This window comes from Sturnus vulgaris, chromosome 3 (assembly GCF_052056855.1).
Source record: "Sturnus vulgaris isolate bStuVul1 chromosome 3, bStuVul1.hap1, whole genome shotgun sequence".
NCBI classification, from domain to species: Eukaryota; Metazoa; Chordata; class Aves; order Passeriformes; family Sturnidae; genus Sturnus; species Sturnus vulgaris.
In genome coordinates, this window is record NC_142245.1 from 27,297,868 (window position 1) to 27,325,079 (window position 27,212).

General features: G+C 49.2%; 1 protein-coding gene and 2 long non-coding RNA genes across 9 annotated transcripts in view; 1 reads left to right on the top strand and 2 right to left on the bottom strand.

Moving 5' to 3' along the window:
* LOC148224241 (uncharacterized) overlaps window positions 1-838 on the bottom strand; it is a 47,584-nt gene extending 46,746 nt beyond the window's left edge. For 2 of the 5 annotated variants that reach the window (XR_015802227.1, XR_015802222.1), the window contains exon 1: window positions 764-838. This is a non-coding gene — a long non-coding RNA (uncharacterized LOC148224241). Of the gene's footprint in view, window positions 1-41; window positions 618-763 lie in introns of those variants that run through there. The other 3 variants (XR_015802230.1, XR_015802221.1, XR_015802226.1) reach the window with 2 other exon arrangements.
* Window positions 839-3,852: 3,014 nt separating this feature from the next.
* On the top strand, window positions 3,853-19,817 carry SIX3 (SIX homeobox 3). 3 transcript variants are annotated; one of them, XM_088161256.1, is made up of 3 exons: window positions 3,853-5,122; window positions 7,524-7,683; window positions 19,487-19,817. In XM_088161256.1, exons 1-3 carry the CDS (start codon window positions 4,356-4,358, stop codon window positions 19,502-19,504), a joined length of 945 nt encoding a protein of 314 aa, XP_088017382.1. In that variant the 5' UTR covers window positions 3,853-4,355; the 3' UTR covers window positions 19,505-19,817. The 3 variants fall into 3 exon arrangements, with proteins under 3 accessions (XP_088017382.1, XP_088017383.1, XP_014738631.1); XM_088161257.1 differs by lacking the exon at window positions 19,487-19,817 and adding an exon at window positions 8,100-9,024 and having other exon boundaries at window positions 3,858-5,122; window positions 7,524-7,710; XM_014883145.2 differs by lacking the exon at window positions 19,487-19,817 and having other exon boundaries at window positions 3,878-5,122; window positions 7,524-9,024.
* LOC148224242 (uncharacterized) lies at window positions 12,430-14,353 on the bottom strand. Its single transcript, XR_015802847.1, has 2 exons — window positions 12,781-14,353; window positions 12,430-12,702 (listed from the first exon to the last, which is right to left on the bottom strand). It is a non-coding gene; the product is annotated as an uncharacterized LOC148224242 (long non-coding RNA).
* Window positions 19,818-27,212: the final 7,395 nt, after the last annotated feature.

Below are 27,212 nucleotides of genomic sequence, written 5' to 3' on the forward strand. Positions count from 1 at the left end.
TAAAAAGCCTAACAAGACCAAAGCTGTGGATTCTCCTTTACCTGGCCCTGGCTCTCCCTTTCTCCCCCGCTTGCCTTCCCCCTCGCTGCGGCCGCAGTGCTGCATTTTCCTCTCGCCGGTACCTCGACCGCTACGCCCCAGCCCCTTCTGAACCCCTGCCTCCCCCGATAAAAAAAAAATAATCAGCGGTCGCAAGCGTCGACTGAGTCACTCTCGAGTCAGGATTAAGGGGCACTAACTAGGCAGCAGAAAATCGCAGCCTCCTGGGAGCGACCATCAAAACAAGCAGTGAAATAAAAGAGCTTCTCTCTCTGCTTGCCTTCCTCTCCCCAGAAAAGTCCTCCAGGTTGGCAGCCCGACACACACACACACACACACACGCACACACACACACACACACACACACGCACACAACTTCGTAAGGGCTCCCTCCAGAAGAGAGCATTGGCTTGCCCAGGTTTGTTTAGGGGGAGGTTTTTGGGGAGAAGGGGAGGGTTGCTCCCCTGCCCTGCAGAGCCACATGTCATTCTAGCAGCTGAAACAATAAATCATGTGGGACCAAGTAAGATTGACTGGAAACGGACGGCAGGTTCCCCGGCCTGGAGAAGACGGCCATCGTCAGAGCAGAGGGACCCCGCCTTTCGCGGTCCCGGACCCCGGGCCCCAGCGCGGGGGTGGGGAAGGGCCGGAGGGGAGAAGGGGGAGGCCGCGCACCCCCTGGGCGCTCCCCCGCGGGACCTCCGCCTGCCCGTAACAAACTTACAGGATCCGGAAAGGATTTCCCCAGCCGAGAGGGCAGCCTCTGCCCAGCCCCGTCCGCCGCCGCCGCCGCGCTCCCGCTGCCGCCGACCGCGCCCGGCTCCGCGCCCCGCTGCGCGCGCCGCTCCGCTCCGCGCCGCTCCGCGCCTGCGGCTGCGCCCGCCCGGCGGCGGCGGACGGGGCTGGACGCCCGGCGGGTCCGGGCTCGGCATTAGCCGATCCCATTGACAGTTTGCAGCCAGCAGCTGCAGTCATTAAAAGCCATTTACACCCTGGCCTCCTCACACAAAGCTGGAGCGCCAACAATTATCTGCTTGCACATTTCAGGACATGAGAGTGTGTCCCTAACAGGCTTAGGGGAGCGCTGAAGCCCCGGCCGGGCTGGGCAAGCGCAGGATCCGCTCCCCGAGGTCTGGCTGACGACCACCGAGCCTCGGTGACCCGCGTCTTCCAGCCGCGGGAGCCGGCGGAAACGTCTGAGGATGCTGGCTCCGTCCTCGTAAGAGCCTCTGGCTAGCAGAGCTCCCATGCTGGACCTTCGCGGCAGAGAGAGGAAACTGGGCTTCAGGAAGACCTTGATATTAGCTGATAGGCAGGGTAGTGGGTCTGTTTGGGTTTAAACACACACACACACACACACACACACAAAATACACGCATTGAAATACCCTACAGAAGGATATTGTGGAAGAAGGATTTTCGCCAAAAATTCAGTTGTTACATGTTTCATACGTCTGGGGGGGAAAAGGTAAAAAAAAAAAAAAAAAAAAGAAGGGGGGAGGGGGCGGTGGAAGGAAAAGAGAGAGAGAGAAAGGAAGAATATATGTAGAATCTTTCAGAGATTCATCAGGAATACTAATAGAGGGGTTGCAACCTAAAGCTGAACGACCAGTGTATAATAGTCCGTGAGATTAAAAAAAAACAACAACCCAAAAACAACAGAGGTGGTTTGGATGTTATTCTGGAAATACATTTTAAGGTACTTTAATTTGCAGCTCGAAGGAAAATGGAATCAAATATTAAGAAACTCCCGCAGGAATTCCCCCCACTCTCCCCTCTGTAATCCTTTACATAAAAGGAAAGGATTACAAAGAAAAAGATTTTGTGTGTGTGTGTGTGTATTAAAATCTTTGGCTAAACATATTGTTGTCCAATTAATACCTCCAAGTCGATTTGTAGAGGGACTGAGAAGTCTCTTTCCCTCCTTAGCTGTACGACTGGAAATTTGAGCCAGGAAGGTGGGAGGGTAAAAAGAAGTTTTTCCCAAGTCTGTTAACAGAAGTGCTTAAGCAGATCACTAAAAATTAAGAGGGCGAATTATTTCCATTAGGACTATGAAGCCATGTAGCACACCGATGACAGTTTAGTGGAAATCAGATGAATGTGTAATACAGCGAGCTTCTTCCAGTCCAGCAGCTCTTCCAACTGGACCTATTCATCTGCCACTTGGAATTATTTCACGAGGAGTGCGCTGTGAAAGGATCACAACCAGTTTGGAGCGCAGCTAAAGAACTTCTACCACCCATAGCAGTATTATTATTATCCTTCGGATAGGGCAAGTCACGCTATGTTTTCACATTTTAATTGTAATATCTCACTTCCCCCCCTCCTTCCCTCCATTGATGTCTGAAAGTAGTTTGGGCTCCAAGCCTCACCCCTCGATCTCCATCGGAATGCAGAAAAGATCTTTAAAAAAGTTTTGAATTCCTCAATGATTTTTCTTCTAGAAAGGCGGCTTAGGATAATTATTTCAGCTTTATTGAGGGCAGATTAGTTGAAGTCTGGATGCTGCGTTTCAATACTCGTTGTACATGCCTTTACAATGTCGGTATTGTTTGCTACTGTGTGTGAACCTATTCAAAATATACACTTTTTAACACCAAGCAAAGTCCTGTCTAAATATACACAGTAAGTCTGGAAAGATGTCCATGACCCGTACAAATCTCTGTAAATCACACTTCCATAGCTACAGAAACCAAACAAAAGAGTTACCAGCTCAAGATGCTGATTAAATCTTCTTAAAAGCAACATACCTAATAATAAATATAGTTGCATGGTAGCAAGGTCTGACGACCCAGCTGTGTCTTACTGCTGAGGGATGGACTCAAACCACCACCACGGATAAATATCCCTGCTCTCAATTAAAAAAAAAAAAAAAAAAAAAAAAAAAGGTGGGGGGGTGCTCAAATCCACTTTTGCTCGCATCCCTTTCCTCTTCCCCGCACAAGAGCCTTGCAAGTTGGGGGCAAAATTTGCAAGGAAAAGGAGAGGTACAGTGCAAAGCCCTGGCAGATTTGGGGGTGAGGAGCAGCCTCGCAAGGTCTCTGGGCTACGGAGAAAGGAAGAGGCGAGGGGAGGTGAGGCGAGTGGGAGGAGGAAAGCCAGAATGCAAGAAAAACAAAGTGGAGAGAGGGAAGAGAAAGGAGAGGGAAAGGGAAGACGAGAAGGAGCGGGAGGGCGGGGAAGCCAGGAGTGGGACGGGGGAGGCAGCGAGCGGGGCGCCTCCGAGGTCGGTCGCGGAGCCGGAGCAGATCCAGGCTGGGCGCCCTGGGCGGCTCCCGGCGGAGCGGCTGCGGAACTCCGCGGGCAGCGGATCCCTCCTTCCGCGGAGAGGGGCAGGGAGCGGGAGAGGGGAGGAGAGACTCTTCGGTGAACCAGGGCTAAGCCCAGCCTGTACTGTATGTGCCTGCTTCTGGGAGGGTCACCGGCGTGAGGATGGGTCTAATGATCTCATCTTTCTTTTCTTCCCCGGCACTATTAGTGCTCAGATAGGCAGAATGAAGTGAAACTACGTGCAAATCATGTGTAAATTGTCTCAGTTAGGAGCCCTTTATCCGAACGTGTATCCCAGCCTGGCCCATTTACTTTTCCCCCATATCTCCTTTAGCTTTAACGAGGCTCGTTAAGATCACAATAATATTCCACCCTCTAATTGCTCATCCCATTCAACAAATATGTGCACACTGCTTTTCGCATTATTTGATCCCTTATTTAGGAGGGGTGTGGAGAAGGAGGGGGGAGAGACAGGGAGAAGGGGAAGTGCTGAGATTAGGAGTTGCAAAGATTAAGGAGGAAAAAAAAAAAATCCAAACAACAAACCAGGCTTTTCCACCAACCGCCCGGCTTCCCTCCCCCCCGTGCATTTGGGCGAAGTGGTAAAAACCTTCCTTACGTACTCCGTAATGATTGGCAGGGCTGACAGTGATTGGCAGCGGCTGCCATGGCAACGCCACAACGACACTCAGAAGACCAATAGAAAAGCGAAACAAAATGTTTCAGCGCTGCACTCACTGTGGATTTAGGGGAGATATTATGAGGCTGTTGTCATTAGGGCGATCGCTGTTGAATCACTGAATCCTGACTCGGCGGCGGCGCGGGGCCGGGTGTGTGTGAGTGCGTGTGCGTGTGGGGTGTGTGTGAGCGCGCGTGTGCGTGTGCCCGCGTGTGCGTGTGAGTGTGTGTGCCCCCGTGCCTCTATGTGGCTGTGTGTGCGTGTGCGGGTGTGGATGCGTGCGCGGTGCGTGTGCCCTTTCCTCCCTTCTTCCTCCCTTTCTTTCTTTTCTCCTTGATTTATCTCCCCCTCTCCCCGGTCATCCCATGGTGTTCAGGTCCCCGCTAGAGCTTTATCCCACCCATTTCTTCTTGCCAAACTTCGCCGCCGATCCGCACCACCGCTCCCTCCTTCTCGCCAGCGGCGGCGGCGGCGGCGGCAGCGGCAGCGGCTCGGGCTGCAGCCCCGGTGCCGGCGGCGGTGGAGGCGGCAGCTCCCGGGCACCCCACGAAGAGTTGTCAATGTTTCAGCTGCCCACACTCAACTTCTCCCCGGAGCAAGTGGCCAGCGTCTGCGAGACGCTGGAGGAGACTGGAGACATAGAAAGGCTGGGGAGGTTCCTCTGGTCGCTGCCGGTGGCGCCAGGGGCATGCGAGGCCATCAACAAGCACGAGTCCATCCTCCGCGCCCGGGCGGTGGTGGCCTTCCACACGGGCAACTTCCGAGACCTCTACCACATCCTGGAGAACCACAAATTCACCAAGGAGTCCCACGGCAAGTTGCAGGCCATGTGGCTCGAAGCGCACTACCAGGAGGCCGAGAAGCTAAGGGGTCGCCCGCTGGGGCCGGTTGATAAATACAGGGTGAGGAAGAAGTTTCCGCTGCCCAGGACCATTTGGGATGGCGAGCAGAAGACGCACTGCTTCAAGGAGAGGACTCGCAGCCTCCTGAGGGAGTGGTACCTGCAGGACCCTTACCCCAACCCCAGCAAGAAAAGGGAACTGGCTCAGGCCACGGGGCTCACCCCCACGCAAGTAGGCAACTGGTTCAAAAACCGAAGGCAAAGAGACAGAGCAGCGGCGGCTAAAAACAGGTCAGTGAGGCTGCGGTGCCACGCTCCGGGGCGGGGGGCGAGGTGGGCGGCGGGACCTTGCGGGCGGACGGCCGCGCTCCGCTGCTCGGCAGCCGCCTGGGCGGCAGCGCGCCTCTGCCTCTCCTTTTCTCCTCCTCCTCTTCTCCATCGGGGAGAAACTGGTCCCCTCGCCGGGCGGGTAGGTCTGCTCCCGGCAGCCACGGGGGTGCGACGGGGATAGGCACGGCTCAAAGTTGCCTGATGTGCCTCCAGCCTTGCCCCGGGTCCCTACGGGCTCCCGGGGTGCGGACAGGGCTGGGGCTCCCGGCGGGCGTGGGCAGCTCCGTGGGCTCGAGTGTGTGTGGATGTGCGCTGAGCACATCGGCTGCGGCGGGGGCAGCGCCCGACTCCCCGGCCTCCCTCCCGCCTTGCACCGGCGTCTGGCGCGGGGGAACGGGAAACGCCACGGCTCCGGGTCGGTGGGCTCCGGTTTGGCTTTCGGCTTGCCGGGATCTTTGCCTGGCCGGGCTCTGGCGCGGTTCCCCCGCCGAAAGGCCGAGGCAGGCTGCGCGGTTCAGAGTGGGTTTCGGCGGAGCCGGCGGCTCCGCTCCAATTGTTCATGCTGCTCTGCATGCGCAGCGGGACCAGCACAGGCATACCCCAGAGCTCTTTGGTTCACGGGGAAGAGAAAAAAAAACAAAAACAAAACAAAAAACAAAACCAAAAAAATTTAAGAGACCGGGAATCTTTTCCTCCCCTGCATCTCCATTTCTGTGTTTACACCACATGGCGACCTGGCCTCCTGGTCGTGTGTTTCCTGTGCATTTACACTTGCATTTATTTGCCTGTCTCTCGGTGTCTTTTTTCCTTTTCTTTTCTTTTTTTCTTTCTTTTTTTTCCTTCTACTTTCTGCTTAGCCATGATAAAAGCGAGGTACCTTTCTTTCTTTCTTTTGCTTTTTTTCCTTTCTTTCTCATTACTGTCGTAAAAGTTATTTTGCAAGTGAACACGGACTCTTTAATGTAGTTTGACACATTGGTTTTATTTTAATTTAGGATTCGCTACCACTGTAAGAGTGTAAACAAAAACTTCGTATAAATGCTGTCTCTTAAATTCCTCCTAATTATAGCACTGGTGCTACTGATTAAAGATTCTGTAGGAGAAATGCAACCTAAAAGTGCCTCGCTATTTAATTTCCATTAAATGGAAAACAGATCAGCTTAGGACTGTAAATAAACAGAAGTTGCCTACGGATGCTATTGTTGACTCAAGGCTGTTGACAGCAGATGAAAGCACGAGGATTTGTAAATGGGAGAAAAATCAAAGACCCTGAAATTAGACAACTTAAAATAATGAAAAATGTAGAGTAAATCTGCTACATTTTTCTGTTCTTTGCAGGAAGTTAAATAAAAAATATCCCGGTGAGAAACATTTGAGCGAAGAGTGTGTTTTGATTCACATTGGCAGTCCTAGGCGCTAGAGGTTGAGGCTGGCTACTCAGTCCAGGACTTGTAGCTCTTATCCCTGAATTAGGCTTTCTTTGGGTTTCGACTGGGATAAACGGACCCAGAGAAATATTTACAACATGTTAGGGAACCTAAAAAATAATTATTGCATCTTAAAAAAAAATTATTCAAAGGTAATATTCCCTTAAGCGTTGACAATGAAAGAATAAGCACTGTAAAGCTGATTATGGCTTTCAGATGAAAAAAGGACTTAAATTTCCAGGGGAGAAAAAAGCTGTGTTCCACGTTCTCCTTCTTATATTTTATTTGTAGCACTGCGTCCCTGGGACAGGACCTCCCTCCTTCCCTACCGCAGACCCAGAGTGTCTGTGAGCTGGGAAATATTTAGGCAGGTGTTAGCCAGAGCACAAAATGGGGATCCAGTACGATTGCTGCCCGCTACGGACCGCTCCTTGAAGCTTTTCGCGGTGCCCGAGTGTTAGAGGGGCTCAAGCACACACGGCTTCTCCTAGGCCCGCCGTGCTGCGGGGATGAATGAATGGCACTCCGGGCAAAGAGAAGGCGCCGCTCGCCTTCCCAAACGCGGGCACAGGGAAGCGCTGGTGCCCGCGCTCCCCGTCCCGTTTGGGAGCGCGGCCCCTGTCCGTGTGTGTGCGCTGGGAGCCGTCCCCCGAGGCGGCCGGACCCGGCGGCGGGGGCAGCGCGGCCCGGGCGCACGGCAAGCCCTGCATCCCGCCGCCGCTGCTCCGGGCTGCGCGGGCGCTGCGGGAGAGCGGCCGGGCCGGGCCGGGCCGGGGCCGCACCCTACGGCCCAGGGTCCGCTCCGTCCCGCTCCGGGCCGGGCCGGGCCGCGGCCGTCCCCGGGAGGGCGCAGGGCTGGGCGGGCGCCGTCCCCTCGGCCGCGCCCGGTGTCTGAGCGGGGCTGTGCTGTTGTTTTGTCTCCCGGCGCGATGCAGGCTCCAGCACCAGGCGATAGGACAGAGCGGCATGCGGTCGCTGGCAGAGCCCGGCTGCCCGACACACAGCTCGGCCGAGTCTCCGTCCACGGCGGCCAGCCCGACCACCAGCGTCTCCAGTTTGACAGAAAGAGCCGAGACGGGCACCTCCATCCTCTCGGTAACCTCCAGCGACTCGGAATGTGATGTATGATATCGGAAAACAAACAAACAAAAAAATCCAAATCCAAACAGCCAAGCACCCTCTCCCCGTCCCGAGCAAAACAAACCGAGGCAACCTAGAATCAGGACACACACACGCATGCACGCACACACACAGCCGGGAGGAAAGAAAAGGCCAAACCCGACCCAAACATAATAGCAAACAAACAGACAGGGATCAGAGAATCCACCACCACCACCACCACCGTCAGCCAACACCACCACCAAGAGATGGAGCTAAAACTTCAACAGTCACAAACGCTGGTGCTGCAGCGGGAAGGGTGGGGGGGAGGGCGGGAAATAATAATTATTATATATATAAAAAGAAAGGAAAAAAAAAAAACAAAGCAAAAGTGACAATTGTATTCTTTTTAGGACAAGCACGATTTCTCCTTTGCGCTTTTCCATGGACGCATTTCACCCACTTGCATGATGATGATGATTAAATTTGTATCTGGGAAAAAATATTCTCTATAGTAAAGGAAAACAAACAGAAACCAGACAAACAAATGCAAACTCCGATCGAATTTGTACAAAAATCAAAAATAAAAAAAAATTTAAAAGGAACTCCTTGAAGAGGGAAATAACAAATGTTTATCGCCTTTTTGTTGGTCCTGTTTCTCTCTCTTTCTCTCTTCCTCTCTCTTTCTCTCTCTTTTTTTTTTTTTTTTTTTTAGTCCAAGTGATGGTCCAGCCAAGATGCAATTTTCTGTTTTTTTGTTCTGCAGACAATCATTTTATTCGTAAGCACCTTTTTTTCTACACTTCTGTCACTGCCTGTGTGGGTACTGGTTATAAATGTGGAAAAAGAATAGTTATGACTGTAACAGATTTTTATTTTTATTTCAAAATTTTATATGAATTATGTATATCTTAATGATGCGGTCATTTTCCCAGTTTGTAATATATGTGTAGAAATGCTTGTATATGATATTTGCTCTCCTCTTTCTTTCTTTCTTCCTCCCCTCTCTCTATCTCCCTCCAACCCTTTCTCTCTCTCTCCTTTTTATTTTCCTTGACTCGGTGTTCCTTGCACAAACTTAGCTGTCAAAATCTGACGTGCTAGGTTTCCAAAAGGGACCTCAGCGATAGAAAAAAAAAAAAAGAAAAAGAAAAAAAAAAGCTTAGGGTGCAACTGTAGTTATCTTATGCAAAAGCTATTTTGAGTATTTCATAGCAGCTTTGGGGGGTCTCTTCTTAAACTCCACGTAGGACGCTTAAACTATTGTTTCCTTAACTGCGTGTTTATCTATATGTACAAACTTTCTAAATCAAATACAGTATTCCATTTTCTTATCTACCCAGCGATGTCGGTGTTTCTGTCCGCCACGGAAAATCTCTCCTTCCCCGTGGGCTCCTGGCCCCGCGCTCTGTCCCGCCGCGGGGCGCGCAGCGCTGCGCGGCCCCTCGGCCCCTCCGGCCCCCGCCTTCCCGGCTCGGCGGGACACCCCGGAGGGATTTTACAGGGACGAAGCGACCCTGCGAGGAGGCTGCGGGCGGCAACGGGGACACAGTGCTGCTGTAGCGGCGGTGGCGCGGGGCACGGCCGTGTCCCTCCGTGTCCCCTCCGCCACGGCGGGCTCCATCGTTTCCCTCCACTCTGGTCATTTTTTTTTGTGCACTGCGAGCTAAAAAGCTTTCACCGACCGCCTGTCTGCAAGGACGGTGTCTCCAGAGAGCGGTTAAGACATTTCGGGGTTTGTTTTGTAGCTTTAAATGAAAACAAAAACAAAAACTCCTCGCCCTTAACGGGTTGCAGCTCCTCCCCTCGAATCCAGAGTATATTGTAATGTGCTGAAAGAAGCCTTTATTTGAATGACTAACAGTATTTCAGCATCTTTCTTTCTTTCTTTCCTTTTCCCTTTTTTTTCTTTTTCCTTAAAGTTTTGCTTTGCCCTGGGCAGATTATTCAGCCGTGAATTAGCGAGAGGTAAATTCTAAACTTGTTTTTACTTGAAAATACAATTTTGAATATTACCAGGGATTTAGACAGAAACGTGCCTGGAATTTCTTGACCATTTCCAAATTAATATGGACTTCCGACCTACCTTTGTATTGCCCGAGTCCTCTCTCCCTCTTCCCTCCTTTTATTTTTAGTGAAGTCCGAGCTAGGTCTGAGGAAAGACATAGAAAGCGCCTGAGCTCTTCCCCTCTGCTCCCTTCCCCCCACCCCTCAAGAGGCTACCTGTGGATTTGAGAGAACCGCCATAGGGTGCGAGATTTTAGACCATGCCATTAATGGGTAATTTTAAGGAATAAACTGATGTGTGAATACGTTCACACACCTGAGGTTCCCCTGCGGAAAAGCCGCTGGTGCGAGCGCGGCGAGCACGTCGGGAACGCGTCCCCGCGTGTGGCGGGAGCCACCGAAGGACACGCACGGCCCGAGGCAGCAGCGGGGCCGCCCCGTCGGGGTTCGCCTGCCCCGGCCCCGCGGGCTCCGCTCAACGCGCGGCTCCGCGGCAGGGTCTTCCCCAAGAGCAGCTCTGGCCGTGCCCCTGGCCAGTGGCCAACACGAGTGGGGAGTTAATAGAAAATAAATTCCGGTCGTACGAGGCCGAAATGGACGGGAATTGCCTGGGGGGCAGACACACAATGGGGCTCCCGTGTTCCGCGTGGGTGGTGTGATGGACCGAGTTCTTCCCTTCCCCCATGCGTCGTTTTGAAGGGAAAAATATTACCCAGGAGGGGATAAAAGGTTCCCCAGTGGCCGGCACCCTCGCCGGGTCTCACGCTAGAGCTTGGGCTGCTTTTTCTCTCCCCGCCGGCAGAGAGGCAGCGGAGAGGCCTTTAGAAGAACAAACTGGGCTTCCAGCTCTGAGTAGGGAGATCTTTGATGTCGGTACATTGTTTTTAAGAGCAGTATTTCTGTTCCTCTCTGGTAGCAGTGTCGTTCTCATCCAGCAGTGTTTTTAACGGAATTTAATGTCTGAAAGGATTCAGAGGCGTGAAAGTTTGGGACATATTTTTTTCCTTTCTTTTCATTTTCGCGTCTCGAAGCTGCAGCTAGAAGGCGTCAAGCCGGCAGCAATAATCTACCTCAGCTCAGTCTTACACTGATAGGTTTGGATTTTTCTTCCCTCTGATTAAGCCTCCCGAAGATCGCCCCGTCGTGCCGTGGCTGCTAGGGGAGGCCAGAGATCGCTCTTAACCTCGCCCCACCGGTACCTGGCCTTAAGCTCCAGCGCAGTTTAATCTTAAGGGCAGGCCCTTTACTCTCCCACGCCATTTGTCACCCCATCCCCAAAAAGTTACTCCTTTGGTCGGATCCCCAGCCCAAAGCCGAAGGAGGAGCTGCCCCAGGAGCGCTGGGGGTGTCCGCCCCTCCCTGGAGCCGGCGGGGTTTGTGGGGGGAGAGGACACATCTCATCCAGGGGGCGGTGGTGCCTGCACGGTTTCGGGGTGCCAAGGGTGCAGCTAATGATATGCCGTTTCAAAGCCGGGCTTCGTGATGGATAAATGATGTTGTTTTAGGATTTGCATAAAAAACCTGAATGGCTGATTGAGGTGTAAATCTATGAAAAGCTGCGTTTAAGCCTTCTCACCCACTAAGTCCATCTGCCCCGGGAAGATAGGGCCTATCGAGCCCCGCCAAACCGGAGGGCTGCCTCCTGCCTGCCCCTGGCCCGGCATTATCCACAGGCCCTCTCCAGCATTAGTTTGTTATCCGCGCCGAGCCCGGCCGCTGATTAAGATGAAATTACTCAGAAGCTGAAGTGCGTCTGATCAATATTTAAGAGAAAGCCAGAGGACAGGAGGCAGATGGCCAGAGCCCGGCAGCCCACCGAGCTGGCTCCCCGGGAGCCCCGCTCCCCCGGCCCGCTCCGTCCCGCACCGCCGCCCCTCTCCCACCGCCGCGGGGGCATTGCCCGGCCCCGCCCGTCGGAAGTCGGGCCGAGACCAGCCGGTTCCGGAGCAGTTTGGAGACTGTAGTTAACCCCCTCACCGCCCACCCCTCGCCTACAATACTGCGGTAACACTGCCTTCATCCCCAGCTAGCTCCGATTTGCGGATCCACCGGCGTGCGTGCCACCCGGCGTGGAAGTCTGGGGACCACCGACGCCACCTGCCTCCCTCCCTCCCTCCCTCTCTCTCCGTGGTCGCTGCCCGAGCCCTTTAGCATGACTGGGGGTCCTTTGTGTGCCTGCTGGGCCGCGGCTGCTGCTGGCCCTCCACGGTCAGGCGTGGGCTTCGGTCACCCCCATCTCTCTCTGTCTGATCAATTACAGCAGCCTTTTCGAGGGACTTGAATCTGCTTGCCCGTTGCCCTTAATTTTTAGCATACCCAGATGAGGTTACTGCCCCGGCCCGAAGTGAAAAGAAATGTGGACGTTGGTGCCCTGGTATTGCTCTGATTTCCTCGGTTAGCTGAGCACAACTTTCTATTCGTGTTTATTCATGCAGTTTCTTATTGAGCTCCACATCGCACTGGCCTGGATTCCGCGTGTAGGGAGAGGACAGGCAAACACTGCCTTTTTCTAGAGAGCACACACGCACACGGGTGTGCAGACTGACACACACAACACACACAACACACGCACGCACACACACACACACGAGTACAACATGCAGAGGGTCTGTAGCTACATCACCACCCCGCAGAGAGCCCAGACACACAGAAGTTTGCGAATGGTGTATAGAAAAGGGAAAAGGGGAGAATGAACCAAACCATCCAGTTGCAAACTGACCAAAGGAGGCGGGTGTCTCTGTGTCTCTGTATGTGCAAGAAGGAGTTGGGAAGGGGAAGCACTAAGGATATTACCGACAATCATGGTAAATATTCTCTTCTGGCAGGGTAATGACAAAAGGCAAGGGCTGTCGGGTTAAAGCTGTGATTAAATCATACGAAAGGGATTTGTGTTGCTGTGTCTGGAGGAAGGACGGCTGCGAGGTTTTGTTTTCAACGCTGTTCTTTTTTATTTTGAAAGTAAGGTGGTTTCAGACCAGGAGGCTTCAAAGTGGCTTGACACCTCGCGATCTGTAAGAGAAGAAAGATGTTAAAGAGTATTGAATAAAGTGTAGATGTAGATACCCCAAAGTGCATGGTTAGACTCACCTCGCTGTAAGCGAGTTGAAGTGGCAGAATAATTTCTCTCTGATGTAGACAGGTCCTTTGCCGAACAGGTAGAAAAGTAAGACGAGAACCAGACTAGAAGTGAAGACTTATAACAGCTAAATCCGGACTGCGACTGACTTTATTTCCAGTCCTAGTTATTAGAGGGGAATTGAGCTATACTGCAAATATTTGGTTGTGTTTGCTGTTTTGGGTTTGTTGTTTTGTTTGCTGTTTGGTTTGTTGTTTGTTTTTTGTGGGGGTTTTGTTTTGTTTTTTGGGGAGGGTTGATTTTTTTTGTCTCCATAGAAACATCATTAGGGGAAGTTCATTTAATAATAAGGTCACTTAAATAGTATTTTTCAGAATTGCTTTCCTGCTGGATTAACCTCTCTAGCAATATCTGGCAACAATAAAAGTTACGCTGCAGTTTACCAAACTCACGAATTTCGACAAGACGTGGAGGAGCGTGTGTAATTGCGTGGGTGTGTGTACATGTGGACAAGAGTGAACCCACACACCCACCGAGCGTGGCCGGATGTGTGCACTCGCTGATGGGGTGGAGCTGATGTATACAATGTCCACGCATAGAGAGGCATATGTATGTGTACACACATATGCATGTTTTCAGATTAAAGGAGCTCTTGTAATATCTTGTAGAACACTGAATATTCCCTTTTAATATCTAAATAGGTCAGTAATACAGTTCAATAACATTGGAGGTGTCTGTATATTCTCTCTCTTCAGTCTGCGATAAAACATTCTTTAAGACTATTGGGATTTTACACTGTAATTCTATTAAATAGTAATTGAAGGGGCGCGAGAGGCTATGATACAGGATCAGCAGTGTGTAAGCCATCCGTTTGAACTTTAATTTGGAATCATAGGCAGATGGGATCACGGCCTCTTTGTGGTGCTTGCAGATTTAAAACTAGCCGGCACATGGAGGGAGAAAAAAAAGCCTGCAATGCAGATTCATTCATTAAACATGAAAGGTTAGTGCTAGAAAGGATAAATGTTTAGACGTCTAGGTAAATACAGAAATACACCTCACTTCCCTACCTTCGCTCCTGCCATTACCCCCAACTATATCAGTTACTGATTTTATTGTTATTACAAATAAGTTTTCTTTATATCCCCAGTGGGGATACGCTTACCTGAATGACTTATTTATACCTGCATCACAGTCTGTCTGTGAAACTTTCATTACGCTTGCAGACGGGGGGAAGCGGATTTATTCATTTATTTACTCTTTTGCTGCCTCTTCCTTGGTCCTCCTTGGATCCTTTTAAAGCTCTTTTGGAAAGATTGCTGAAGCCAAGCCCTGCTGTATAGGGCACACGGCAGAGAAGGAGCAAGCTATTTTCTAAAATGGACAAATTAAATTTTAAAACCCCCAAAACCCCAAAGAGAAAAGGTGTGGTATGAATTGATCTGCATAGGCCGGCAGGTGGATGACAACAGCCACATTCTGCAGGAGGAGCCGTGGGTGCTGCTGCTGCTGCTGCTGTGTGGCGGGGAGCTGCTGAGCTCGGGCGAGGTGCCGTGGGTGCGTGCCCGTGGGTGCGTGCCCGTGGCTCTGTGCTGGTGAACTCTTAGGCCCGACGTTGCCGTTCCACCTTATCTGAAAACAAAAGACTTTCCAACTGAAAGAGTCAAATCCGCCCCTCCTCCTCTCTTCCTGGCTGTATCGTATTAAAAAGGAGCTTTCATTGTTTATTTCTAAATATTTGTGAAGCAGACAGTCTATGGGTTAACCTAATTAACACATCCATACTGTATATTAGTGGACCAAACGGTACGACGAATTTCTAATGCGATGGTTGAATGTGATAGTCATTTCTGTGTTACAGGAGATTACAGCAACACTGGAGCATTTCCAGAGTGTAGATGGTTTTAGATGTTGAATTTCCAGATGAGTATTTACCATCATAACTAATTTAAGACCATTATTAAATAGAAATTCTCAGCAGGGCTCTTTAATGATGGAACACGTTACTAATTACAGAGTTTACGCTCTGTTTTGGCTAAGCAGTCTAGAGGGATGGGATTGTGCTCTGCATGCAAAGCCAATATTACTAACGAGGAGGCATCATACCCCTAACATTTCAATCATATTATTAAAGAAAGCCACTTCTTGCCTTATCTGCGCGAGGAGATAGCAAGAGCGTTTTGTTTACCGGGCTCCCAAGCTCTGAAAATAGCTGGAATGGAGAGCGGGATCCCTCCTCTACCTCCCCCTACTCCCAGAGGTCTGGGGGCCGGGGGGGGCTGTGCAAGAGGGCCGCCCCCTCTGTCCGCCGTGCCCCGGGGCTCGCTTCCCGCTGCCCCCGCCCTGCCGGGGTCGCCGCGTTGCCCCCCGTGCGCTCAGCGGGCAGGCTCTGCCCGGCACTGGCGCCGGGGGGAAGCGCAACAGCGAGGGCTTGAGCGGGGAGAGCAGAGGGGGCTCTTCCCCGCTCCCCCAAAAGTCACCGGCACAGGTGCGCACACACCGGGCAGCCCCACAGAACCGGCGTGTGCGGGGAGATGGGTACAAACAGGTGAGTGAGTAAAGGGAGCGCAGGAACAATTTCGGTGTTCTCACCATCCCTCACTGCTCTGCTCCCCGGGGCCCACGTCCCGGGCAGCGGGCGGTGCGTTTACCCCGGAGGCCCGGACGATGCTCCCTTCGACGCCCGGGGAAGCAGATCCCCGCAACGAGGTCTGTATTAAAATGGGAAGATGTGTTCAGGACTGGGAGAGAATGACCCAGGTGGGAACGGGGGAAGTGGGACCCCGGGGTCTCCGTCAAGAGGAGCCCCTGTTCCCTCGGCTCTGTCCCCTGGGCCATCCCGCACGTGCAGGACCAGGGCTCGGCTGCCCTAGCTGTCTTTGAGACTATTAATACTTTTGGAAATAGGAAGAAAAGTAGATCTGTGGCTTATTTACTCATCTCAGGTGTGGGCCACCTAAAACTGCATTTAGTTTTCCTGACAATGGCAATTTTCCTCTTACCCACCTACTTCCTGGCCCACCTCCTTCCCCTCTCCAGGTTATGGAGCACGCTGCTCCCTTCAGTCCCGGTGTCAGTAGCGCGTTTTCGTTGCCCTTGAAAGGACGACAGACGGTTCTCAGCCTACTTTCATTCTCGCTATCCATTAATGTATTTGATCTGGACGACTAATAAGTACCGAGGACAGGTTTGCAATAACCTGCTATTACGTTCAGCGTCGGTTCTGCCCGAGTAGAGACTTTTTGGATTGGCTCGCTCTGCTTGTCTTAAAAAGGTGCAGTATCCATTCTCTGTACAGATGAGATGCACATATATGCATATACAGAGAGACAGGAATACAGAAACACGCATTCTCTTTGTACACGTATCTGCAAGAACAGTTGGATATAATCCACACATCCCCTTGCCAACCTGTCCTTAGAGAGGACGAAAATTGAGGAGGCACAGGAATACAAGCCAGCGTCCAGAGGCTCAATAGGTTTCCCCCTCTCCTATTTTAAAGAACCTTTTTTATGGCATCTAAACAACAATCTAAACATAAAAATCTTCGAATGGATTTGAGCGAAATTAAATTGTCTCCCCCCACTGTGTGCTTGTGAGCGAGTCAGGCTGTGTTAACTTCTAAATGGATTCTCTCAGTTTGTCTACTTATGTATTTTACTGCAGCGTGTCTTGTTCAATAACGCAGGATGTGGCACTCGGTGAAAATTCCGGCCGCTCTTTCGGGGCCTCGCTGCTTCCCAGTGTCGAGGAACTTCCATCTCCGAGGCCGGGCCACTCCTCACCCGGCGTCTGCGGCCCAGGACGGGGACCTTGTCCCTGCTGCTTCGGGGCCCTCCGCACGGGGCGGTTTCTCCCGGGTCTGGGGCTCCCCCATCCTCTGGGCAAAGCCAAGCAGAAGGCAAGCCCGGACACGGACGTGCATCCCCTCGGAGCACGCGTCCCGCTGCCGTCGCGGCTCAGCCATGGCAGGGGGAAGGGAGGACACTCGCCCGGGGCTGCCGCCTGCCCTCGGCGCTCTGACCGGTCCCCGCCAGGCGGGCCCTGCCGGAACCGTGCCGAGCAGAGCCGGGCCGAGCAGGGCCGGACCGGAACGCTGCCTGCAGCTGCCCCTTCCCGACGGGTCCTTCCCGCCTGGCGTCCCGGGCGCCGTGTCCCCGCCGCGCCGCGGTCCCGCCGCCACCGACGGCGCCTCAGCCCGTTTGGAAACTGACTCATTCTGTAAATAATCTTTGACGTCCCCACAAAGCCGCCCTTCGAGAGGAGTTTATTAGCACGGAGCCATTAAAACAGATGTCATGTTAGCTTCCCCGTGACATTTGGGTGACACATCTCTCCCGATGAATTGCTAATTGTCTTCCCGCCCGCAGTAAACATCCCGCTCCATTGTCTGCGCTCAAGAGAGTTTCTGCCTCAAAATACAGTCCTGCGCGGCCGAGAGACCTCGCCGTGCGCCTCCCCGACCCCTGCCCCGGCCCCAGCCCCGCGCCCCGTCCCCCTCGCTAGTACAGCTACCCTTCTTGCGCCCCTCAGACCCCGTCTGCCTCTGCTGCCCCCCCCCGGCTGGAGCCCCGGCCCCTTCCCCGCACCTGGAGGCGCGGCAGGCCCGGCCCGACAGCCTTGGTGCTCTGCCCTGCCCTCCGCCGCCGCTCCCCGGGCTGGGCGCGCCCCTCTCCCGCCGCCGCAGGGTCCCCCCCGCCCCGGAGCGCTCCCGCTCCCTTCCCGCCGGGCTCCCGCAGCGCCCCGCGCCAGCGGGGCCGGGGAGAGGGGGGGAGCGTGGCCCTCCAGCCGTCTCTCCCCTTCTGGCATAACACCCTTTCCCAGCTCCTCCGAATTGTTTATTTTGCCTGGAACAAAAGGTGTGTGTGGCGGGGTCGGGGGAGGCGGCCCGTTTCCAGCAAAGTCCAGGCACGGCGGTGACATATGTCTGTCATTTTCGGATGTGAAAAGCAGGGATGTGCAGCGCCGAGCCTTCTCCTCCTTATTCCCTGGTGAAGGTACTGGGAGGAAGCTGTCAGAGGGCTTTGAGAGGATAAGACAGAGCAGCCTTTAAGAGGAGCTTTGCAGCTGAGTGGCTGACTGAATCCGTCTTACCTATGTACGTAAGGTTTCATATTCATAGCCGTTGTCTGTACGTTGATACATAATCTCTCGCCCTTGTTAATTCTCAATAGATGCAGAGATAACTAATCCTCCCAGATAGATAGACACGGGCAGATTATGCGAGTGCAGTCTATCTACCTATCTGTCTGTATAGTCCCACACGCATATATATAAGCACGTAAAGCGATTTTCTTCCACAGGAGTACACAGGAGTGAACATATACAGAGCCCGACGCCTTGCCTAGCAGATGTAGAAGTGTTCGGCGAGAACAAACATACATGCATCATTCACATATTCGGGGCTATTTGTTGTTAGAGTTTTTACGTCCTGCACCCACTTTCTCTCCCTCTCTTTCTCTGCAGTGTACTCGAGTTTTATACAAACACGTACAAGCTTTCCTAGTGGGGAAAATTACGGAAAGAGGGTGAGGGGGGCTAAAGATTAGGTGTATTCGGAGTCTTTAAAAAACCAAACCAAACACAACTCTCCCCCTCACCCCAACCAGCAAGACGGCACTTGAAATTTTTTATCTGCTGGACAAAGAGACCTATCTGAAGTCAAAGGGGATATTATTTTCATTGCTCAAAAGTGTACCAGTCCTTAAGGCCAGTCAGCATCTATAACGAAGTTACCTGGGCTCGGCTTTGTTCTGATTTTTAGCACACATGTTTTATGGATGCCAGTCGCAAAAAAGGGCGATATTGGGATGCCTGCTGAATGTTGCTCCGAGTGTGCCCAGCCTCTGCCCTCCCCAGTCCGGGGGTGCTCGCCCCCCACTCCTCCGGAAAGCCGGGCACGATGGCGCCGGTGGGGCAGCTCCTGTCCCCGCCGGCTGCGCAAACACCGTGGTCTGAACTCAGCCGGGGTTGCAAACGTCGTTCAGTACCTGTCCGCCTCCGCGGATGGGATGGCTTTGCAGCCGCTTGGGAAGATGCCCGGCTCGGGCCCGCCGGGAGCAATCCCACGGTTGCCGCCGAGTCTCGGTCTCCCCGGCCCGGCCACCCTGCCGGGAGCGGTCCCTGCGGGCGCTGCGCAGCCTGCCAGACACAGCTCTGTGCGACGGGAACCCTGCCCCCGGCGCTGGGCTGGGGGTGGGGGTGTTCAAATGCCACCTCACTACTCCTCAGTGAATATTAAACATCATTGTCTTACAAATGAGGAGAAACCGCTACCGTCAGAATAATAATAAACTACCTCTTGAAACCCTAAGTCTCTTACAGCGGGGCGTTAGAGACGACGAAGCTCTTAGCGCTAAAATCGGATTCCTCCCACCTGCGACTTCCCCGTGTCCTCATGTCCTGAAACTGTCCGTCTTGTACGTTATCTTTGTTCTGCTATTAGCGACACGACGCACACCGATCCCCACAAGAATGATGGGATGATTTCATCCCGTATGAATTCCTGAAACCTTTCTCCGAAAAGGGGCACTTTCACTCTGGTCCTGCCCTTCTGATGATCTCCTTGAGTAGAAACACGAGGGGGACGTGGGACTTTGTCACTGAATCTGGGTCAGAAGGGGAAGGCAGCTTATGTTCCCTGGCCAGGATTTTTCCCTTCGGCTAATGACTTTGTCCTATGTCAGTGAAGTCACTAAGACTTGTTTGTGTCTGCAGGTCCAGAGCAAACGTTGAAGAATCCTTGAATTCTACACCTCTCTGCTGCGGCTGTGAATGAGTGAGTCAGCCACTCGAGAATAACCGTGTATCAGAGGGGAAACAGCTCTCTGCAAACACGGATCGTGTATTAGGAAGCAGCTTCCCGAGTTGTATTATTCAGACTGATGCTTACTTGTCTCATTACAAAATCAAGAGACTCCTCTGTTTCATGCAGCATCCTAGTATTGCATCTCGAGAAGGCAAAGTCCGAAGAAGTGAAGGTGACAAGTCGAAAAACTGAGGCAGGAAACAAACCCCACCACTCTTCCAAAATAAAAACCTCTTCACTCAAATATTGCACAAAATAAACCACAAATCTATACGTAATCAATGCTGATCTGGAACCAATCTGTTCCTCCCCTGCTTTGTGTGGATCCAGGGCTGCAAGTGCTTGTGATTACAGAGAGTAGGAGGGTCATTTTCTAACAAGGGTGCTCACTGTATCTGAGCTCCAAATTATCCAGAGAGGACAGATGGCCTTTCTGATCTTATAATGAGAGCAGGGAGTGATTATCAGCCTGAACCAAAAAATGATGCTCTGCTGACATATTTTCACAGTTCTGAAATCTGTGCTTGCACTTATGCCTCGCTTCATATCCCTCTTCGTTTAATTTAGGCGTCGTTTGGGATTTCGGAGGGCTGTGTGAAATCCGTTCATTTATCTCTGTCTGTGCGTCTGTGTCTCTCTCCCCATGTATCTATCTAGGACATGTGTACAGACACAAAACAAAGGAAAGCAAAAGGTCACTTCACAGGAACTCTTAACCCAAATCACGCTTGGCAAAATATTTATATATAAATATATTTGCCAATAATTAAGAAGCCCAGCTGCCTCTCGGATGCCTAGGTTTTATTCCTGCTTCTTGGCAGTTTTCTGGAGCTGTTGCATTCCATCTTTGCAATTACTACAATACATGGCGAGTCAGACCAGACCCTAGGTCCCTTTGGGGAAAAAAAAAAAAGACATACTTGTGTATGTGCATATATGGGGCTTGTGTTCATGCTTTAACCGTTTGTGGGGGGGGGGGGGGGGTTGGTGTGGTGGTGGTTTTTTTTTTTGTGGTATTTTGTTTTTTTTTTTTTTTTTGTTTTGTTTTTTTTTTTTTTTTTTTTTTTTTGTTAAGATCTCTAGCAGAGAGCAGAATCCCCCACGAAGATAAAACATCATGATGGCCGAGCGCAAAGGGAGATGGTTCTTTCATTTTCCTTTTTCTGTGACTTTTCAGCCTAAAAGCAGTGTTACCCTGCACAGAAAGTATAACAGAGAAGGAGGGCCGGGGAAGTTCCTGGTGACTGGCAGTAGTCAGATCTCCATCCCTCATTCCAAGCCCCTCGGAGGTGAACTTGCAATTGCAGAGAAGTTAGGTCAGTACAAACAAATTAAATCAGGGAGCTATTCAGTGGTTACACAGTCATTTCGCTCTCCTATTTGCACTGTAATATTGCATTACCCTCTAATTGTCACATATACTTTTCACTCTCCAAATATGGAAGACAAATACTGAATCCGTTTAAAGTTGCACGGCTTTCCAGGCTGCCCAGCTGGGCGAGGAAAGCCTTTTCTGCGTGTTCTTGCTGCCATCTACTGGTCCCACGGCTCTGAGCCAGCCTGTCATCTCCAACTTCCTTCTATTTTCGCAGCCGAGAAGAAAAAGGTCTATAGCAAACTGTGGGAAATGCACCAAATGAAAAAAGGCGTGATAATGTCGCCAGTGGCACTGGGAGGTCACGCCGTAAATTTTAAGCATAGGGGAAAACGACGCTTGTAACTACTGGAGCTGTATTCACTACTTGGAACTAAGCATGTGCATGTATTTTTGCAAACTCCAGCTGTAGGTATAAGCTGGTTTTATACAAATAGGGCAGTTATTTCATATTTTTGGCGCTAAGAATTTATAATATATATTTTTTGAAGAGGAAACAAACCTTTTGTGGAAAAAAACCCCAAGTTTCAAGATCCTAAGTCATTACCAGATTTAAGGACAGCCAGTGCTGAAGTTTTCCCTACTCCCTTTTCCCTCTTCAGTATCTATCTGAACTCCACCCCAAACCTTGGCAGAAGAGATGTGTCATACTACATAAGTAACATTAGTTTGGTCCTGTCTGGATTTTGCAAACACTTTCTCTAGAAAATACTTTTTTTTCATAGCAGCAGCATTTTTTCCTGAGGTATCACCTCATGCTATTGTCTATTATTTCCAAATGACTGCTGCTTTGAAGTGATGACACCATCTAATAATTTCATCCCATGAAAATCATACCACATATGCATGAAGAACTTCTTGGAGGAATGTGTGGTTAGGAGAAATTTCTAGAGCAATACGTTCCATTCCCACCTGTAGATTGTCTGGGCCAGATCCACCGAGGGCTTGGCTATCACTTAACTATGGAGGCTTGAGCTAAGTCTCCCAGGTTCCTATGATCCCTCCAGTAAAGCCTTCACAATGCCCATGCTTCAGAGACACAGTGTATAGGAATTTTCTGAAGGCATCAAGAAGCTCTGGAGCACTCTGAGGACAACGAGAAATTTTATGTTTTGGACACATCGGCTATCTTAGGTCAAATATCTCTTCACAGAGCCCACCTGAAGGGCCTCATTCAAGGGTCAGTGATTTACCATCTTAAAAGTACTGCCACCTCCATTGTCCCCTGCAATGTGAGAAATTCTGGTATTGATTTTTACTCCAAACAAGGCAGGGTATAGCCTCAGTTAACCATAGAAAACCTTTCTGCTTCCGTGTGACAGAAATCCAGCTTAAGGAAAGGAGTTCTGACTGGATGGGCCACATCCCTCTAGGGCAGTGACTTATCGCAGTCCTAATTCCTTTAATGCCTTAGATTTAATTTTTAGGAAATATGTTTCTGAGGTAGTCTTTCTGAGTTGCATATCTTGATTCATATATTTGCCTGACTGTTTTAACCATCCCCTGGCTCCATGTCGCAGCTTCTGGGACACCTGAGCCTTGGTAGCAGGGATCTTCACCCAAATGAGGTTGAGAAAGCAGAGTTTAAAACTCCAGTAGGCAAGAGAACACCAACAATGTAAGTGATGCAATGTAGAGACCTTAAGTTTTTCGTGCTTCATTCTGGAAAGCCAGCGAAATAGCATGGTCTGAACACAAGGAAGCAGACTCAGGACACACCATGCCTTCCTTCATACAGCTAATCAATGAATAAAGCACAGCCCACAGCCTCCCATCTGGCCTTGACTTCAGTATCAAACAAAGCATATAGGTTTTTTCAAGGATATGCAAAAATTATAATATGTATTTTGAGACTCTAGATTTTTAAAGTAAGGCCAAAGACATTTATGATGTGTCATGAAACAGGCATGCCCTGGTGATCCCTCTCCCGCTCTCCTACATACTCTGTGGATTTTGACATTTTCTGTGAGGTCTGAGCAGAGGAACAGTCTGGTGTGAGGTATCTGAGGTATTGATCAGCAGAATAAGGCCTTCACACAATGGGAGAGTGTCATATCCATCTCCATGAGATCTCAGAGGGTCACTCCATCTTTAATCGTGGTTTGTTTCTGAATAAGCTGTACTGTGGCAGTCACACCTGTAGAAAGCAGATGTGACAGCTTTTGGCTGCTGAGTGACTAGCTAGCCTTCCTGGGAAGTTACCAGCTATCTGCTTTTCTTTTACTGCTATTAGTCTGGGTTTGCCTATTCAAAGAGATTCTGTCTCAGCATATATGAACATCAAACAGAACATTACCTTTAAAAGCATTTAGCCTTTTTTTTTAGCAGGACATATTGATATTATGTTCTGCTTTGCCAGTGTGACATCCACATGACAGCTTATGATCCACAATCACCCATTTTTTAATCTGCTAGCCACTTCCACTTGCACAATGCACAGATCACTGCAATGTGGGGCTGTATAGAGGCACATTCTGGCTGTGTGCATTTAACCTGTGTGCTGCTCTAAAATACCTGTGCTCCCGAGGTTGAACAGATGGCCACAGAACATGTTACATGATATCTCTGGTTAAATGCATCTCTGCACGTGAGAAAATTATTTTTTGGGCAGTATAGCATATGATCATTTGGGTCCTCTGTGACTGAGATGCAAGCATACCGAGGACACAGCTGGAGTGTGTTCTCAGCTTGAGTTGCAGTGCTGGAGAAAGATTTGTGTCATTTTGCACATGCCAAATGATTTGGGGATCATGGCAATGAGCTTTGTGTTGAGAGTGTTGGCTAGCTTTTATTAAACCAGAGATTAATTTTATTAAAGAGAATGGCCCAGAATCTTGTATTAGGAAGACATCAAGATAGATTCTGCAAAGCCCAGTGGAAAAATTATGTTATTGTTGTTTTAAATAGTGTTCAACATATGACACTGTGAAGCATAATGAGTAGCCTGAACATCTTGCTGCATCACTAATTCATAGTAATACAATTCTTTTTTCTGAGATGGTTTGTAGTACTTCTTGTACTACTTGTAAGTGGTACTTTGAAGTCTGTTGATGCCTATTGTTCAACATCTTTAGCAGATTTCAAAACTGAGAAAATTTATTCCATGCAAAGGTTAACATTTCCAACTTCTCTATTAAGACAACAAAGGCAAATTTTTGAAATTTGAGATATTAATGAATATGAATATTGAACTATGAAATATGAATCATGAACTACCAGAATCTTCTGTTTCAGTAAGTTTGCAACACTCCATGCTAGTATGGATTTCTTTTGACTTAATAATGTCAACTTTTCTATTCTCTTAATATGAATTATAAAAAGAAAGAGAAACATTCAACAACTTAGAAATTAAATGCTCCAGTATTCTTTGTAAAGAACATTCACAGAACTTTCATCAACCAATACTGAAATTGACAACTTAGGACTTTTATAACCAGTTCTAATTATCAGATAATAAATTGACTAGAAGGAAAGGAAGAGTCTGCTCTACAAAATAATAATTTACACTGAAACTGGTAACTCTTATTACTATGATTTATGTGCTAAAATATGTGTATGTATTAGGAAACAAGGGAACTTACATTTAATTTAAGTAGTATTCAGAGGATGACTATTGAGATATGAGTGCCTTAAGTAATACTCCACGTAAGCTGTTATTCCTACAGTCATAAAAAGCGCAATAGGATAAATAGGATTTATTTTTCTTATTTTGTTTTAAGAAGAGGAAAATAATATTCTGTTTACAGTCTAACAATGAATGCTGTTTGGTCTTCAAAAGTACCATGAGGTTAAGTGGAGAGGAGAACATTTGCTATGCACCTTTACACATGAATTGCAAACACTACTCCTGGTACTGAACACTCATTTGGGAATTACTCAGGCTTCCCACATGGATCTGGCCTACTCAATGTAGATATCAGATGATGTGGTTAAAGAGTACATTCTAAGAATTACCTGTGTGAGAGTCAAGTCCCTAAATTCCTTGCAGACCTGTATACCTCAATAAATGGTTGCTCCACTACTTGAAAACTTTTCTTTTTCCTCCAAATTACATTCAGAGAACATTAAATCCTTTCCAGTCTGTTCAACTGAACTATATCTGGTGAACTGCCTTCCTCTTTGATTTTTTCCATGCCTGTGCCAATGGGAAGTATAAAATGAAGCTTTGCTTTCATAGGGGACCAAAGCATTTCTGTGCTAAATCTGATGCTGCAGACTGGATAGATGAATCCTGAATGAATGATGGTCTTACCCCTGTGATATGCACTTTCAGAAAATGCTTCATGGCTCATCTTCCCTTCAAATATATTGAAGTGACATCTTTTCTGGCCTCTGCTGACTTCTGGCTGGACTAATTTGGTTTTAGCAATCCTAAGTGGAGTAGGAAACACTGTGCATTTTAGAACTGAAGCTTTGACATGATACAAGTTAGACCTCATTGAGCAATTTGGATAATCATGTGTTTTATGGCTTTCAGATGTTCTTGCTGCAGCATAAAGGTCCATAAATATTTAGAACAGAGAGTCTATGGCCCATTTATGCCTATTTTATGTAGCATTGCTTTTCTTTATTGAAGCTTGTTATTTTGTGTATGACAGCAGTATTGCAGTTTTCAAATATGAAGGGTTTTTTTTCTGAGGGGTTTCTTGTAACATAGAAGCATTGAGGTGATCAGAAGATGAATTCTATTTTAACATCCACCAACCGGAAGATATCAACAAAGATTAGCTGAAGAAAAATAAAGAAATAATCTATGACAGTGTTGAGAACGATTCTCAGAATTTTAAATACTTGTTAAAGGCTTTGCTGTATTTCACTTCAATAAACATCATGCTCCAGTTACTACTTGAAACCATAGGGGCATTATCCTGTGCAGCACTTATCAATATTTTAACACGTGAAAGTCAAATGATGTTGAAACATTGAACTATATTTCCATCTGTGCAAGCTAAAATGGTACAAATGCATCCTGTGTAATGGAATACTACATCCCCAGTTACTTTCTTACAAGTGATACCTGATTCCTCTGTATTTTCTGTGGTTGTTTCCATTGCTCTGATGGTGCCCAAAGGAAGACTGTCTTTTAAAATTAATGTTTATAGCATTTAAGGAGTTTTAACCCAACCTGCCTTAAGTCCAGAGAAAACAAATTTTTGGAAATTGCTGCAAAAATTAGTAGCTAATTTTCTGTTGCCCTTGCCTCAGTGTTAAATCTTTCTGTGCATTTTGTGTGAAAATGGGTATTGGTACTAAAAAAAAGTCCCTGAGATTGGCTAGAAGACAAATATACTGCTCCCACGAGAGATTCTGGGAGCTCGTGTCCAGTGGAAAAATGTAGTGCTCAGTGGGCAGTAACAGGAAAAGATGGAGGTTGCTGCCAAAGGTTGAATATTTCAGTAGGACTTCTCTGAAACCTTCGGGAAGACAGCTCCAGTCACAGACATGGAACACGATCCCCGCACACCATGGCCCCAGAGCCACCAGCAGCAGGCACAGCTGGATGACCTGTCAAATACCAGACCAACCACCTGGTTTCACCCTGTAAGTCCATGGAGGAGGATCACTGCACTGCAGTTGGGTGTGACACAGGTATGACAGCACAGGAGTGTGACACACACATCAAATGTTAGCTGTATTGCTCAGTGTCACTCGAGAGGCTGTACCCCCACAGGTTCTTCTACCAGCAAGCCATCACAGATTAAATGGTTGATACCACGTCTGTGAACACCCTCCCACAAACTTGTCTCCTTTGCTTATGTTATATCTGATATTGTGAGCCTTCCATCTGGTCACTGAATTCCTTTTCTTGGCTTACATCATATTGGTTTGATTTGTTTCACAATCTCCTTGTTTCTCCTGACTTTTCTACCCAAGGCTTTGGCTCCTATACTTATGTCAACCAGACGTGTACTTCTTTATTTCTTGGAACTATCTGAAGTGTTCTCTCTCCACGCTCATGTGTCTGTGTTTCTTGTATGATCTCTTTCTTAGAGAACCTTGGACTGCTGCCATTTGTTGCTGCTTTAGAAAAGAATTTGAAGACTATGAAACCTGCTTGATTGTGGGGCTGCTTCAAGCATTTTTCTCCAGTCATTCAGGGGCTGCTCATTTAGCTGCCATGTTTCTCTGTCTAGTTACTAGGCTATAACATAAAATGAAGCAGGTTTTGTCTTTTCCTGCCCACCTTGCCTGCACTATTGGGAGGGTGAAATTTTAAATTCCAACATTGCAGGTCTGGACTTCCTTCCCACCTGATCTGA